The sequence below is a fragment of the Haliotis rubra genome, unplaced genomic scaffold, assembly GCF_003918875.1.
Source record: "Haliotis rubra isolate DU_JTF1 unplaced genomic scaffold, ASM391887v1 Scf124, whole genome shotgun sequence".
NCBI lineage: Eukaryota > Metazoa > Mollusca > Gastropoda > Lepetellida > Haliotidae > Haliotis > Haliotis rubra.
The window spans coordinates 2,070,647-2,088,133 of record NW_025765159.1 but is presented as its reverse complement, the minus strand read 5'-3'; the positions used below and the strand labels follow the sequence as shown (position 1 = coordinate 2,088,133).

The window sequence follows — 17,487 nt, the reverse complement described above, 5'->3', positions numbered from 1 at the left end:
TTTTTTATAGTTTTTTTTTTATTTTCGGGAATCAATCGATGCATTTGTTAGAGGGATTAGATTGGAGTTTTGAATTCTTGTAACTCAGTGTGTGTTGTTTTGATGAGCCAACAAAGGTGTATTAAGAGTGGTATGAGGCCTGTTTTTAAAGTATTTTTTAAAGTATTTTGATGATTGCAGAGCTACATTGTGAGGCTGATAATATAACACTTATATAGTTTACTGTTATTATTCTTTCAGTTTGTTTTTCATAAGAGAAACATCTGCATCATTATCTCAAGGCTTTGTGTTCTAACCCCTTCCAGCAAACTAGCAGACCAGGTGCTATCTATATGATATTTTGTTTAAAGTAAACGTGTTGCAATTTTACAAATTATAATTTCAATTATGGTTTTATGTAATATTTTAGTTCCAAAAAGTCATACATAAAATATTTATGTGTCATTTCAAATAAATAAAACATTCTGTCAATAAACATGTATAAACACCTAATGGGCTACTTTGCTAATTATGTGGATTAAAGTATCAAATAATACCCCATTATTTATTTAAAGTTTCTCGGTCATTTACAATGATATGGACGGGTATCATTGTCAGGAACGTTTTATCTGACCAAAATTCAATAGATCCGTGTGTGTGTGTGTGTATTGAGAAGCGCGATCACCAGACCAAGATGACTACACAATGCCACGACATGTTTACATCTTGTCAAATCCCATGTGTCTTTCAAAATTGTTCCGTGTCTTGTCTTTTGATTTGTCATCAACGAAGCGATACTTTTCTATACCCCTGAGATGTGTCCCCCTCCCGTCACCCCTCTCGGACGCCGCACCTGCACGTTTTGTCATGGTTGGCGACGTAAAAGACAATGAGGAAGACGTCGTCAATGTCATCCCGCTGTCTTGACTTTCAGGAACTATTGTACATTTCATGCCGTAGCTGTTCCATTTCAATGCACTTGCCGTCACAAAACAGTTCTCAATATTCATTAGGTGTAATTGACTTTCCGATGACTTATCCCCTTGGTATATAAAGTATTAATTTGAAATACATTTCATTGCTCCGCGCTTAACGGTAGGAAACGGCATGGATCTACCAAGGCAGGACATCTTCGTCGCGTCAAGCGTTGTAAGTAAATCTACTTGTCAGACAACACGGCTCAAATATTTATGTTCATTTCACCGGAGCTGTTTAGTGTCTATGGGTTGGATTGTTTAGTATATACAATACCAAAATTGTACATTACAACCCCTCTTTGAACTTATGAATATTCACGTGTCCTTTTCATTGTAGTAAATTATTCAAACGTTCAAAACTGATGCCTCTTACCATTGAGTGGCGTTGCGCCTTGAAATATTTATTTCCGAACTTGACACAATGTGGCTTTATTTTTTTCGGTGACTGGTGAATTATTTAGACAACTCAAGGGATGCATTAGAATCGGAAGAAAAATAATAATAATGTCAAACGATGTGACATTAATGCATTCGTATTAATACAGGAATTATCATCTTTTTTTATCAACATAGGACTGATCACAGAGCGGATGCCATATGTGATATATTTCACGTCAATCACTGTCTGTATCGGATGTGAAATACATCGCGCCCAACACGTGCCGAGTTAACCTGATATATACATGCAAATTATATCTTAATACGGTTAATGCGGCCTGTTAGTAGCCTAACACCATCTGATCCGGCCCCATGATATACCTCTGTCGTGTTTGATATCTGATCAAGGCCGACCATTTGACAGACTAATCAGTACTTTGTTCTATGAAGTAGGGGCCTTTCCATCAAGCATATTCACTCAGCCTCCTGTGCTTAACCATTTTAAATAATGTAGTCTGTTAACCAACTGTCTTTTGTTTAGTGGGCGGGATTGCTGAACTAATAAGAATATGAAATATTAACTAGATGCTATATTTATATTTCACCTCTCAATTGTGTTCTATTTATACGTATATATACCACGGCTTGGCGGAGAAATATTAGTGCAGTGGTGTCACATCAAAGTCTTCAGTTTTGTTCCAATTATGGTTTACTCTGCGAAACCATTCCTGTTTTTATTGAAGGTATAAGAGAGGGTTTTCAAACGTTTTCATTTTTTTAAAATGCCTGTTATGTTTGAGCAGTCTTGAATATAAATCCCGATCAATTTTAAACAATCACCACTTTGAAGCTGTTCATTTAAGATTAGATATATATTAATGGTGTGTACGTATGTCCGAAATGGGTATAGATTTAAAACAAATCAAGAACATTAGGTAATATTTGATTTACGTTCCATTCTGTGTAAATAAACACTTGATTAAATATACACTAGTTGATTTAAATAAATAAAACAAAACACATAAATAATAAATAAATAAAATGAAAACAGGAACGTGGGAAATTCCTTAAGTTGAAATTAGTTAAGTCTCGTGCGAACAGCATCAAAGATCCTTCCCAACATTAATTAAGGATACAAAACGATTCTTCAATATTTTATATATCTAGTTAGCAAGACGCCATTGCAACGCACAAAATCCCGTGTTAGAGAAATATCCAGTTGTCCCAAGCGGTAAGATCAAAGGCCGCCGAGAATCAAATATGGTCTGATTGGTTAGGGTAATTTTTAAAACGATTCGTGAATGAGGGAAAGGTGGTCGTTTTTTCATGCCAAGCAAAGCCACAAACTGGTCCGTACTTTCTTTTGGCATAATCAAACAGAAAATGAGCAGTGGGAAATTTCTGTTGATCAGGCTTAATTACTTATTGGGCATGCGTGCTGGGTACCCACGTGACTAGCGTGCACACGGACAGGTGCAGAGGCATTCTCTGGCATTCAATACAAAGCAATATTCGTTTCTTGTCCACTGCCATATTCCAATTCTGACAGCGTTAGGGTAGAGACCGGCGGTATCTCAGTCGATATTGGCGGTGTGCTTGCTAAGCCTAGTCTGTGATAGGCTGGAAAGGAAGGAGAGCGAAAAGTGACCCGAGCCGTTCAGGTCCACGCTCGTTCCCTCTTTACTCATGAACGGCAAGCAGCACTCGACGGTGGGCCTGTCCCCGTCTCTCAGCCATGGCTCCCTCCCTACGGGGCGATACTCCCCTCCTTATCGACCCCCGGAACGTATGAGATGCATGACTGCCACTTCGGTACGTACAAGCCATGCTTGCATCACGGTATGCGAGCTCTTGTTAATCACCTTTATTAGCTATTCTATGCCTTCCTGCCGTTATTTGCCTTGTTTCATATTTTATGAAGTGAGTTTATCTTTGCGAAAGGGAACGTGACGTGATCATTTAGTCAACGCTCCCCGTCATCACATGTTATTGATGGTGTTTCGTACAGTAATGGTTGATGCATTGCTTTTTTCTTATATTTTAGGGCAACTTTTTTGGAGGCTTGGATGATGGCTTGTTGGCGAGAGCGGAGGCTCTGGCCGCCGTGGATATTCCCAAGTGTCCGTCAGCCCAGTTGATGAAATCGGATGGACTGTACGGACACACCCCGGACTTGACACCCCATCAGATGACCTCATCCCGACCTCAGATGTCTATGCACGCGCACACCACCCCGTTCGGATCCGGAGACTCCATGCTTGACCAGCTGACCGGCAATCCACCCGGAATGACCCTGGGCCCCGTCTCCATGCAGGAGCATCACCATCATAACAACCACGTTGTGAGCTCTCACTCCCACACACACCAGATGTACCCCCCGGTGTACAGCCACCCTAACAGCATGAACACCCACCCCGGCCTCACCTCCCACCACGCGGCCATGCACCACCCCGTACACGACACTGACTGTGACCCCAGGGAACTTGAAGCTTTTGCCGAGAGGTTCAAACAGAGAAGAATAAAGCTGGGGTAACTCAAGCTGACGTGGGGTCAGCCTTGGCCAACTTGAAGATCCCGGGGGTGGGGTGTCTGAGCCAAAGCACGATTTGCCGGTTCGAATCCCTCACTCTGAGCCACAACAACATGATCGCCCTCAAGCCCATTCTACAGGCATGGTTAGAAGAGGCCGAAAAAGCCGCTCGGGACAGAAAAGCTGAAGGGGAAATGATGGGCGGTGCAGACAAAAAGCGCAAGCGTACCTCAATTGCCGCACCCGAGAAAAGATCCCTTGAAGCTTACTTCGCAGTTCAACCAAGGCCTTCAGGGGAAAAAATCGCTCAGATAGCTGAGAAGTTAGATTTGAAGAAAAACGTTGTTCGCGTGTGGTTTTGTAATCAAAGACAGAAACAGAAGAGAATGAAGTTCTCTGCAGGTGGTCTTGTACATCACTGAACTCAATTTCGGAGACAGGGACTCGGCAATACTCACAATTCGGAGCGCCACCCTACCCCCTGTTCTCCCCGACCCCGGGACTAGCGGTCGGTGGGGGCAAGGTGGTGGGGGCACGGCTCCCGGTTCATGTGCAATGTGTTTCTCAGGTCAGCTACACGGTCTCGCTTGTGCAAACGGCAAAACAGCGCACAGGGAGAAAACGGAGAGTGCTTTTTGTGACAATACCAACGAGAGTCGTTTGGGATTCTCGTTTTTTGAACTATTCTGGTCTGAGCTTCGTGTATATACTACGTAAGTATGAGTGTTGACACTGTTGATTTTGTACCATAAATTATTATTTATGTTTGAGAAATTTATTTGTGAACCGTTTCTCACAAGACTTTTTGAAGGTTGGTACCTACGTGACCACCATGCGGCGGGCTACTTATGTATACATAGATTCAATATTCACTGCATCACTGAATTTTTACAAATTTATGCTTTTTCTGTGTTGATTTTGTTGGTATATTCAGTTATGCATATTTGAGCCAATTTCGTACAAGCGAACATCAAAATCATTCTGAATTTCAAAGCATTCGAAACCACATCGTCACAGCCATTGAAACACAATCCCAATTCTAGAAACAGACGCCATTTTTGTTTCTGTTTATAGAACATGTATCTCAGGAAGCCATGGAGTAGAAATGCTTTTGTTTTTAAAAAATTATATTTCCTTAATTCCCATGTGTAGTAAGATAGCATTGCGTCTCCTGGTCCATGACAATGTAGTTGAAATTAACAACCATACCTTGTCAATCAATCCCTCACCAGACCGCATCTGCTCATAAACAGAAGCCAGTGGGCTAACAGTAAAAACATTGTCATCGTTTTGCAACATTGAAACCACCAATAAAGTTAACAGTATCTTGTCACCTCACGAAAACAAACTCATTTCTTGTTGCTATTATCTAACCTTTTAAAAATACAGTATATTTAGTTTGAAAGGTTTTATTGTGAGTTTAATATCTAATCATATTAATGTTTCAATTTTGAAAATATATCATATCTAATGTTTCCTTACTTTAATTTCACAAATTGTTTAAAAGACAAAACAGATCTGATGTACGGGTTTCCGACCCTCAACATTAACGCATGTGAAAACAATGCACAATATGGCCAGGTCATGTTTCTCGCAATTCACAGGGGAATTCCCTTAGAGTCAGGAGTCGTTGTAAGCTTTAGAATCGTAAGCCGCTTAGCCTTCTGTGAGGCCATCATTAGGTCTGTTTGCCTGCATTATTAGTATTAAAGGGATCACACGTGGCCCTTCTGGTCTGAGAGATCGTATTTAAGGTACTGTCTTCTAAAACCAACCTGAAAGAATACCACCAGCAAATAGGATTCATTGAAAACAGCTGACTGGAACAAACAAGTCCGATTTTCCATTCTGGTTATTTTACAAAATGTTTGTACATATTTTTATGGGAAGCATTTTAAAATACGAAACAAAGGCATTCGAGAGGGGCGTGGTGTTATGTACTGACATATGTTTAAGAGCAATTGGAAACCCCTTAAAGCCATATTACAATTGATTGTATCAATTACGTTTTGTTAAAATGGCTATAAACGGACATATGATAGCCTGGGCTCGTGAGATGTGTTGTGTTTGGGGGACATTTAGTGCATAATTACGGGGGGTAATATTTGCTCGACGCACCCGGCTATGAAACCTCGCGGTGATGTGAGAACATGGCGGAACCACCCTGGCTAGATTTCTCCCGGGGATCGGTAGCCCCACGTACTCGTTTAGTAATTGTCGTCGTTTTATCACCGCCATCATTATCAAAGTTTTGACCTTTTGTTCCATTCGGCTTCGAGGCCATCTGTGCGTTTTAACAGTAGTCTATACAATCGATGCTATACCCTCACCCGTACTTAAACACCGATTATTAATCAATTCTCTCGTGTGTTTCTTTGAACCCTTTTCTACGCTTGTGTTGACCAATATTTTCGATTCCACTTGTAATCGATATTACGTGTCCGACGCGAGATCACAAACAGATGACGACTTCAACATATGTCCTCATGCTGAACGGCGGCGCGGTTGAACAACTTCATAAAATATTTACCACAATGACGGCTGTGGAGGGATAGACCAAATTCCATTACATTAGTCCCAGACTAATTTTTATGGCTTCCTTAGGTGCATGAGAGGAATTCCGACTGACATTATGCAATTTCATCTTCAGTACCATTGTGCTCCTGTAATGTTTTATTTGCGTTGTCATATTTTGTTAATTTTTTAAAAATATGGCAAGTTTTACGCAGGATCGCATGCAATAAAGAACACGTAAAACAGAAACTATGTTTAAATGTATTTTCCGTACAACGAAATTAGAATGAGTCCGAAAATGGCAAATTCATATAAATGAGATTGTTACTATCAAATAAATCTTTGCCATTTTAATGGGAAAAGTCCTAATTGGCATGTATTGTGATTTGTTTGCCTGCGAGCCTGTGTTTTGTCGCCTAATTCTGTTAGTTACTAGCTAGCGACATACCGTGAAGTTACAATACTGTGTATGAATTTTACATATTTTTGTATGTTTTGAGGCCTATATTTGTATGTTATGCGTTCTTTCACTGCAAATCATGATAAAACAATTGATCTCTACCTGCATTTATTTGTCATTATTTTTATTCATTTGGTATTTAAAACATGAAATAACATTGTGCTGTGCTGATGTTTTCACTCTAAAAAGACTCTTTATAATTGGAAGGGTTTTTTATCGGGTAATTGTATCTAAATATAAAACATCAACGGACGAGATAATCCGTCTCCATCATTTGCCAAAACAGACTGGATTTGCGATAAGGCAAAATAGAGTTGAAACCAAGCGCTTTGATTGGTTACTGTAACTGTCATTTGGATATTCATTCATCCCCTTTGATGACATATAGCATTATGACAGTACGGTATGGTAGAGCTATTGCGCTACATTACTAAAGAGTTATTTAATGATACATTTTTGTTGATAATGCGAGTTGATTGTTGAAGCAATTGACATTTTCTGACACATACTGGTGAATTTCTTTTATAAGTATAAAAAAACAAGCAGTTTTAAGCAACAAAACGTTTACTTAGATAGATAGATCCTCGGGGATTATGTGTCCCACGAGTTTCTGTTTTAATGTACAGCTAACGTCGGAGTGAATAGACTCTGACGTAAGAAGTCTGTTCGGGCACATTTGTAACGGTGATTGTTGCTAGTAGTTATTGAAATACCGTTTCAGGTTCACAGAGAAAACAATTTTTACGTTCGTCAAACTCGTAGATGCAAAAACATATAAGTTTATTTAAATATAATTCTCGACCACAAAAGTGATGGTAACTCGCTCAAGTACGCAGTAAGTGATGGAAGCTCGTACATGTAAACAGGAAGTGATGGAAACTCACACACAGGTACACAGTAAGTGATGGAAACTATTACACATGTAAACAGGAAGCGATGGAAGCTCGTACATGTAAACAGAAAATGTTGGAAACTCACACGTGTAAACAGTAAATGTTGGAAACTCACACGTGTAAACAGTAAATGATGGAAACTCACACATGCACGCAATGTACCTGATGAAAACTCGTACACGTACACAGTAAATGATGGAAACTCACACATTTACGCAGTGTAACTGATGAAAAACTCTCACACATGTAAACAGTAAATGAAGGAAGCTCACACGTGTAAAAAGTAAACGATGGAAACTCACACATGTATGCAGTCAGTGATGGAAACAAACATGTAAACAGTAAATGATGGAAACTCACACATGTAAACAGTAAATGATGGAAACTCACACATGTAAACAGTAAATGTTGGAAACTCACACGTGTAAACAGTAAATGATGGAAACTCACACGTGTAAACAGTAAATGATGGAAACTCACACATGTAAACAGTAAATGATGGAAACTCACACATGTACGCAGTGTAACTGATGAAAAACTCTCACACGTGTAAACAGTAAATGTTGGAAACTCACACGTGTAAACAGTAAATGATGGAAACTCACACATGTACGCAGTGTAACTGATGAAAAACTCTCACACGTGTAAACAGTAAATGATGGAAACTCACACATTATCGCAGTGTAATTGATGAAAAACTCTCACACGTGTAAACAGTAAATGTTGGAAACTCAAACGTGTAAACAGTAAATGATGGAATCTCACACATGTAAACAGTAAATGATGGAAACTCACACATGTACGCAGTGTAACTGATGAAAAACTCTCACACGTGTAAACAGTAAATGATGTAAAGAAACTCACACATTATCGCAGTGTAATTGATGAAAAACTCACACACATGTACACATTAAATTTTGGAAACTCACACGTGTAAACAGTAAATGATGGAATCTCACACATGTAAACAGTAAATGTTGGAAACTCACACGTGTAAACAGTAAATGATGGAAACTCACACATGTACGCAGTGTAACTGATGAAAAACTCTCACACGTGTAAACAGTAAATGATGGAAACTCACACATTATCGCAGTGTTATTGATGAAAAACTCACACACATGTACACAGTAAATGATGGAAACTCATGTACACAGTAAATGATGGACCTTAAACACACAAGAAATGTAATAAAACATTTGGATTAAAACATTGTGGCGAGAGAGGGTAATACATGTTGTAAATTTGAATTGTATTGTATTGCAGCAAAAACCGTAAAATGCCAGCTTACTTAATGTAAGGAGCTCGCACATTTCCAAAGTTTACTATAAGGTGTCAAATTGAAAACAGAACATTGAAAAGAATAAATATTTAGTTTGCAGTGTAAAACACCTATTTCAAACACCCAATCAAAACACAGTCGTAAACGCTGTGACCGTTCTAATATGGCATGGTGGGTATATGGATGGCAGAATATTATAACAAAATAACTTAAATTAACAAAAATATATTCTGAGTACATTCTTCCCTCCACAACGTGTCTTATGCTCGGAAACGGTACATGGTCATACATGAAGAACCCAAGGAACAACAGCACAGATATATCGGATACAAGACAATGAGATTCAAAGAACAGAAATCACAGACAACATTTGCTACTAGATACTAGAAGTTATACTTACCTTAAACTTACATAATTTCCATAAGAAAGGTATTTGGTACAAGTATACCTACATCAGCCAAATTAAATTACACACTATTACCTTTCTTTTAAACTGCCGGGGAGAAATATACGACGACGGTAGCCTAAAACAAACAAACAAACAGGTATAATGTATTTAATATGGGTATAACATTTATGATTTTGTCCTGAATTTTGCAGTCCTTAGGTCACGTTTATAATTGTTGATCAAATTTATTTTTAAAGTATACACCTTCTTTTGTCTTGCTGTATAGAACCCAAATATCACTCAGTGAAATATCATGCTTGTTCTGTCGCAGACATTCGATTCATTGTCAAAGACAACTTCTGATGCCTAAACTTCAAGGTGAAGGTTATAGAAATGTAAAACGTCAACCATGGAATACTCTTTGTTATCCGAAACGATTCCACTGACAAAATAGACCATAAAATATGGTAAATAACATCTTTATTGCTCTGCAATAGCTATTACAGCATAAAATTGTGTGTTTTCGGTTTGTCGTACGTCAACTTCAATGGAAATGAAATTCAAAGATCCAAAGGGCGAAAAATGCAAAATAGCATTTGAAAGTATATGAATCACTAAAATCAAGAAATAGCTTAAATGTTTTCAGCTTAACAATAATGAAGATTACAATGTAGGCTTTTATATACTTGAAACCAAAATACGACTTTCTGTTCGTGTTCTACATAATGACACGTCTTTTCATGGAATTTCCACAATTTCGGCTTGTCAATTATCCTACAGGGAATATGTAGGTGGAAACAATATGAGTACAGCTTTCAAATTTTCGACCACGCATATAAACAACAAGTGATGAATCTCACACACTTGGACCACACATGATGGAACTCACACACGAAACAACAGCACTTCATTCTATTAACGAATAAAAAAGAGAAAGCATATCATACAGATAATAACTTGTCTAAATATAGGTAGTGCATGGGCCTTTTACAGTTTTCATCAAATTTACATAATAATTCCTCTGAGTAACACGGAAAGTGGGAATCATCGACTAATTGTGAACTATATACAGATGTATTTTATGTACCTAATTGCCCTAATAACTTTAAAGAACCAAAAAACCCAGATTTCCATGAGGAATATTGGCAGACAAATTGTGTATATTTTTACATATTCATCTGCGTGTTCACACGAAGCTTCTTCCCACAGTTAAATAACACAACCCATGATATACTATGCTCATACAACACAGTTATCACTTAAGAAATTAGAGTTAAAGAATAGAAAATTATGATACAGATTTTGTCTTGAAAGAATTACTTTGTTTTACACCTCTACTTTCTATGAAACAGTCTTGAACTGATGAAGTAAAGACAACAGGTTCACGCTGTCAACAGACATATTTTACCTTTTTAACGACAAAAATGGAACAAAGATGTTTTTGTTTGTAAAATGTTGGGAATAATCGTATTTATATTTCTGCTACATGAAAATAAAACCAGTGGAAGATATTCACTCCTGGAATTACCGTGCCAACCTTCACAACACACGACTCACAAGTCCCTTAGGAGTTCTATCTCCAGTAACCTGTCCACATTGCTGCCTCACACCTTTGATCACAGCAAGCCACGACAAAATACAACCAATAGGATTATTATTTATGAAACAAATAAACTCCCATTGCGTTGCGATTATTTATATGAAAACAAGTCTGAAAGATGAATTTGATGTCATTATTTCATGATATTGTGGTTAATTCATTAAATATGATATTTTAATGTTTAAACTATTGGTATTGTATAACGGAAAACATTTCAATCTGTTAACAATTATTTGATTATTATCACACATATTCTATGAATTGTAAACTGTGAATTCCTGATATTCGTTAAATCATTCTCCAAACTGTTAGCTCTAAATATACTCATGCCAATAATGGTTGTCACCCCTCCCCACCCCAACCCCACACACATTCACACCCCACCCCACACTCCCTCTCCAATTAAAAAAATTGAAGGGTGTGACAACCATTATTGGCATGAGTATATAAACAAACATATTTTCATTTATCTAAATAAAATCCATTTGCAGAAATATAGTTCCAGCTCTAAAAAGCATTTGCTATGCAGCGGAAAGTAAAATCTGAATTACCCCTTCAGTACAATCTTTGTGTCAACCTGCAGTTCTGTATATTGTAAAGCACTGGAATTGAATTGAATTGAATTATGTTTTTCATTCCATCCCTTCACTATTGATTCAAACGATTAAACCACTATCTAAAACTAAACCATAATCTGAAATGTGCATCCATTCAACAGAAATACCATTCCTGATTCTAAATACACCGTAAACACTATCCTTCATCCGCAAGCCGCCATGTCTGTTAATCCTGGAAATTCTTGTGATTGTCATATGAAGAAATTGTTATTCTATATTAACCCTCGTTAAGTTCTTGCTTCTGAAAATGAATTCCCAAACGAGCATGACCGAGTTTCCCGACTTAGAGATCAATGACGTCATTGACGGCGGTAGTCTTGTTACGGAGACAAGTCTAAGTCATTCCGTGTTTATGTGATAAAATATTCATAGCTTGCAGTTCACCCTCACTGATCACGTGACACGATTGTTGTCGTACAAGCTGTGTCGCGGCGAAGGAGGGACAATACGCAGTGAGAACAGTGTCATTTATGTATACATATTGATTACCAATGTTCCTTGACACAATTTCTTACAAGTAGATTACAGAGAGATGAAATTCATTGATGTGTTAAGGTTTTGTGCAAATTTTATGAGGTAGTAAAGAATACTTTCATCATCTTAAAATAACATCAACATTTATATGTTTTAAGATAAAATATATATATCAATTGTGTCGTTCCATCACATTTTATTGCTATTGATTAAATAATACTTTATAAAAGAGTTATTCAATTTACGGGTCTGAATAAAAGGGAGAAGTGACGTATTTAGAGGCTAAAGAAAACAAACACACAGAACCCTTCTATCAGATCACCAACGTCAACAAGAAACTTCACATCAGCTCTAAAGACGCATCTCTATCTCCAAGCATTCCAAAACCCATCTAATTATGTTTTAAATTTACAACATGTTTTTGAATAGTAGTTAAACATGGGTATGCAGACCAAACACCCGGTTCGATTACCCACAATGTGTTAAAGCAATAGCTGTTGATTTGATTATTAATAGTTTTATAGGTGTTTGGGCGACAAGGCCCATATACACCTTGCTCATCATAAAGGTTTCCTGAGTTTCTAAACTTTTATAGGGCGGTGGGGTAGCCTAGTGGTCAAAGCGTTGGCTCGTCACGCCGAAGACCCGGGTTCGAATCCCCACATGGGTACAATGTGTGAAGCCCATTTCTGGTGTCCCCCGCCGTGATGTTGCTGGAATATTGCTAAAAGCGGCGTAAAACCAAACTCAGTCAGTCAGTCAGTCTAAACTTTTATAAAGTAGTAAAGCTGTCACACGCTTTGATATGATATAGAATGACATTCATGGCAACGATATTCCTTGAGCACAATAGTCCAGCCAATGAGATGTCAATATTGAGAGCTGTATGAGATTCCATTATCGCCTTAACGTTGATTTACATATTTTTGGCAATGCAGTAAATAATGTGCCACATTATCTAGCTGAATACACACTGTGCAATTTGAAGAAATATCTTTATTAATATTATTAAGACCAAGACCGCAATGCCCAAGACGAAGTCTGGTTAAAGGAACCTCTTCTCCACGAGTGTTTCGAGATACATGAACTTTTGTTTTCGTAACAAAAGGCATTAATTTCTGTGTCCTCTGCCGCCATATTACTGCGATGTTGTTTAAAGCGGCATAAAACAACTCACTAACAGACTTTAGCAAGGTGTTCCAGTCAAATGCTTATAAAGTGTTTAAATAACATACGCAGCATATACTATCATACTCCCACCACTATTCAGTCTGTATTAACATTATTTAAACACCGTATTAAGTAGGTACGTATTTGTACTACACTCACGTCTCAAACACAATAAAATGTTTTTCTGTTTGCCTGACACTATTAACTATTCATATAATCGACTATCATACATATGTATAGATTGATAAAAACACTGTATTGATTCTGTAATCTTAGCAACCAATATATCGAACTCTCGTTCTGATCATTCATGTCCACTGAGCGCATAAAACCTTTACATATATTTGACCATTTTCCAAATGGACAAGTGGTCAGCTAACTTCTGATGACTGGAGGGGCGGTGGGGTAGCCTTGGGTCGCCTTGTGGTGAAGGCTCATTCGTCACATGGGCGTTCGATTGCCAACATGGGTACAATATGTGACACCCATTTCTGGTGTCCCCCGCCGTGATATTGCTGGAATATTGCAAAAAGCGGCGTAAAACCAAATTCACCCACTTGGATGACTGCGATTAGGATGCACGGCTTCATATTCGATAATCTATCTTCTAGTTCACATCTTAAACCTCACGTAACTATGAACACACACTAATTATTCTGATGATCAAAGCAGCTGATTTTCCAATTGGACCTGGGCCCACTTGCACAAAGCGTAACTCCCACACTCTAACATAGACCTAAGACGGTCTCAGCGCTAAGATCGCTTTGTGCAAGTGGGCCCTGTTGTAAGAACAACAGGCATTATAAGCAGGGAATTTGAACATTTAATTTGTTCTGACTGACTGACTGACTGACTGAGTTTAAGTTTTACGCCGCTTTTAGCAATATTCCAGCAACATCACGGCGGGGGACACCAGAAATTGGCTTCACACATAGTACCCATGTTCTGAAATAGGTTGGATGTGGCGTCACAGACAGGGAATTCCAACTGGTGGAAGTCCGTTCAGGAATATCATGGAATATTATGGCGTTATAACAGGGTTGTCGTTATAACCAGGGGCATTCTAACGGGAGTGCACTGTGTAATATGTGTATATATGACCTCAAAGATAGATAGATATCATTGTAAAGTGCATTCTTGAACACATTACATTCTGTAGGTTCTTGCCACAAAATACCTTTAGACGCCGCATCCAATATTAAATATTTTTTTATTATTCTAACTTCTTAAAAACGTCATGCTTACTTCTTGACAGTACCGGGAGTTGGATAACCTAGTGGGTAAAGCGCTCGCCCGTCACGCCGACAGCGGGATTCGAATCCGACATGGGTACAATGTGTGAAGCATATTTCTGGTGACCCTTTCCGTGATATTGTAGAATATTGCTACCTGGGCCTTAAAAACAAATTAACACCAGACGGTCCAGTTCAGTGATATAAAGCACTGCGATATCATTTTCAACGAAATACCTCGTAAGAAGGATGAGATATAATGTGCTTAACACTTTCGATGATTACTTTATTGTTTAAGGTAAAAGCTATGCTTGTGAAATGCAAGACTGTATACGAGTAAGAAGAATTCGGCAGGATTCGGAAATATGCGCATGTTTGTTGTTTAACGCCGCAATCAGCAATATTCCCGGTATAAGCGTTCTGTAAATAATAGAGTCTCGACCAGGGTCTGACCACCGATCCATGACCTCACCTCTTACGATAAACACAGGTTCCATCCCAGAATCCTCAAGATTGTAATTAAACTGCTCCCATGAGTGTTGTGTTGTCATGGTAGAGATGTGATGAGCGTATGGGAACCAGATGAACAGAAGGAAAGAATACCACGATAAGCAACAGCCAGCCACTTGACCTCGAGACCAATACCAGACAAATACCAGATTAATACCAGACCAATAAGAGAATTCAAACACGACCAATTAATCTCAGTCTATCTGAGTACCAAGACAAGCAAGAAGGACCTACCCAATGGCATCCGCAGAGTGCCAAGACAAGCAGGAAGGACCTTACCCAATGGCATCCGCAGAGTGCCAGGACAAGCAAGAAGGACTTTACCCAATGGCATCCGCAGAGTTCCAGGACAAGCAGGAAGGTACAAAGACAAGTGCCAGGAAGGAACCTTACCCAATGGCATCCGCAGAGTGCCAGGACAAGCAAGAAGCACCTTACCCAATGGCATCCGCAGAGTGCCAAGACAAGCAAGAAGGACCTTACCCAATGGCATCCGCAGTGTGCCAGGACAAGCAAGAAGGACCTAACCAATGGCATCTGCAGAGTACCAGGATAAGCATCATACGAACCCAATACTAGACCAATAAGATAATTAAGTGACGCCCAGTTGATCTGAGTCTAGTGACACAACGTGAAGCACCCGACTCTCAACATCTGTAACATCCTGAGCAGTAGTAGTAGCTATGAAATATGGTGTGATATGGTAACGGTATGTCGACAATGGAGCGGATGTCCTGTCTGTGACACTGACGGCTGATACTGACTGACTGGGCTACATTAGCACGAGCACTGAGTGCAAGATGACACATACCGGATGAGACATCATGCATCTCTGAGCTTCTTTGAACGATAGTGCGTATATAGGTGTGTCACATGATAAACAAGTATTTAACGTTGACATTTCAAGTCACATGAACCCTATATTGAATACCCAAGTTAGTCCTGATCAAAGACTCGCTGGGCGCCAAATCAAGACAGATAACTCAGCCAAAATACAGGTTTAAGGCTTTATTTTAAAACACAAATACGTGTAGAATCTCATTTTGAAGTCACATTGTTTCGCTAAAAGCTATGTTTAGTCAATATCCCGGAATACATACAGACTAACGGTAAAGTGTCATTTATTTACATTCGTATATTGTACCATTATTGTAGACACGTGCCACAAACAAAACCTCAATGTAGTCTATATTTTCGTCTTCAGGCTAAAAACAAATTAGTTTCAACATAGAAAAGCTCTAAATGTGTGCACTTTGAGAAGGAATTTTTCTGAAATATCGTGACCTAATATATTTCACCATATTTTATATTGTCTCTCAGCACAGAAATCATTAAATATTTTGCAAAAAAACACTCTTGACGGACTTGTAGCAATAGTTATTGACAGTCAGACGAACAGGCCGATGAAGGAACCACAACCATCATTCGTGCAGATCGATGGCCAGTTGAACTAAATGTTAATGTCAACCCCTGAAAATAATCAGCCTCGACTATCTGCAGAACCAGATTCCATTGGGCGTAAAAGCCAACATAGAGGTGAATGGATCATTGAAAGTCAGGGGTGACACCCGGTGTTAGATAAAAGGGTAATCATGTCTTATCCTACCGGTGTGAAAAAAAAGAGAAAAAAAGCGGTTGTTTGTTCCCTGACGCCGCTTAGCAACACTTCCGCCAAGAGAAAAACATTTACCAAACAAAAACATATATTAACACCAGGCAAAAATTGTAATGTTTTAAAACAAAGTGTAAAATATTATTGATCATATTTTTTCTAACGGGCTGACTGGAACAGCGCGGTAACACAAGTGAGTGAGTTTTAGTTTTACGCCGCACTCAGCAACATTCCAGCTATATGGCGGCGGTCTGTAAATAATCGAATCTCGACCAGACAATCAAGTGATCAGTTAGTCTGTATGTATTCCGGGAGCTTCATACGAGCATCGATCTACGCAATTGGGATACGATGACATGTGTCAACCAAGTCAGCGAGCCAGACCACCCGATCCCGTTAGTCGCCATTACGACAAGCATGGGTTACTGAAGATCAATTCTAACCTGGATCTTCACGGGTCCGGAACACAAGAGACTTGCCAATCAATAGCGAACATACTTGCTGTAACGGGTTGACTGAAACAGTCTTAACACTGTAGGAATAGAGGCCTTTTCCAGTTTGGGCTCATCGGTAACCAAAATTATGTCCTATTCAAATTTCGATTTTGACAATTTCGTGACACAGCTTATGCCCTCACTATATATTAGTGATTACTTAAAGCGTGCTTATCATATGGTCTGATTCGTAGTCTTCACTGGCAGAGATTTCTTACGATTATTGAAATATTTCTGTCCATTAGTACCAAATGATATGAGAATTTTAATTCTCCTGTCCTCCTTACACTGTATACAACCAGCATTACAAGAACATTTTTTTTTTATTTCAATATCAATCGCTTCACCTATGTGTCCACGGTAGGAAATACCTCCGT

At 38.8% G+C, this 17,487-nt stretch overlaps 1 protein-coding gene across 1 annotated transcript; it reads left to right on the top strand.

Annotated features, from left to right (window-relative positions):
- Positions 1-2,879: 2,879 nt before the first annotated feature.
- Positions 2,880-6,939, top strand: LOC124266234 (POU domain, class 4, transcription factor 3-like). Its single transcript, XM_046701050.1, is given in 3 exon segments — positions 2,880-3,146; positions 3,379-3,856; positions 3,859-6,939. Coding segments are annotated over 3 exon segments (1,032 nt in total). The 5' UTR covers positions 2,880-3,020; the 3' UTR covers positions 4,287-6,939.
- The last annotated feature ends 10,548 nt before the right edge of the window (positions 6,940-17,487 follow it).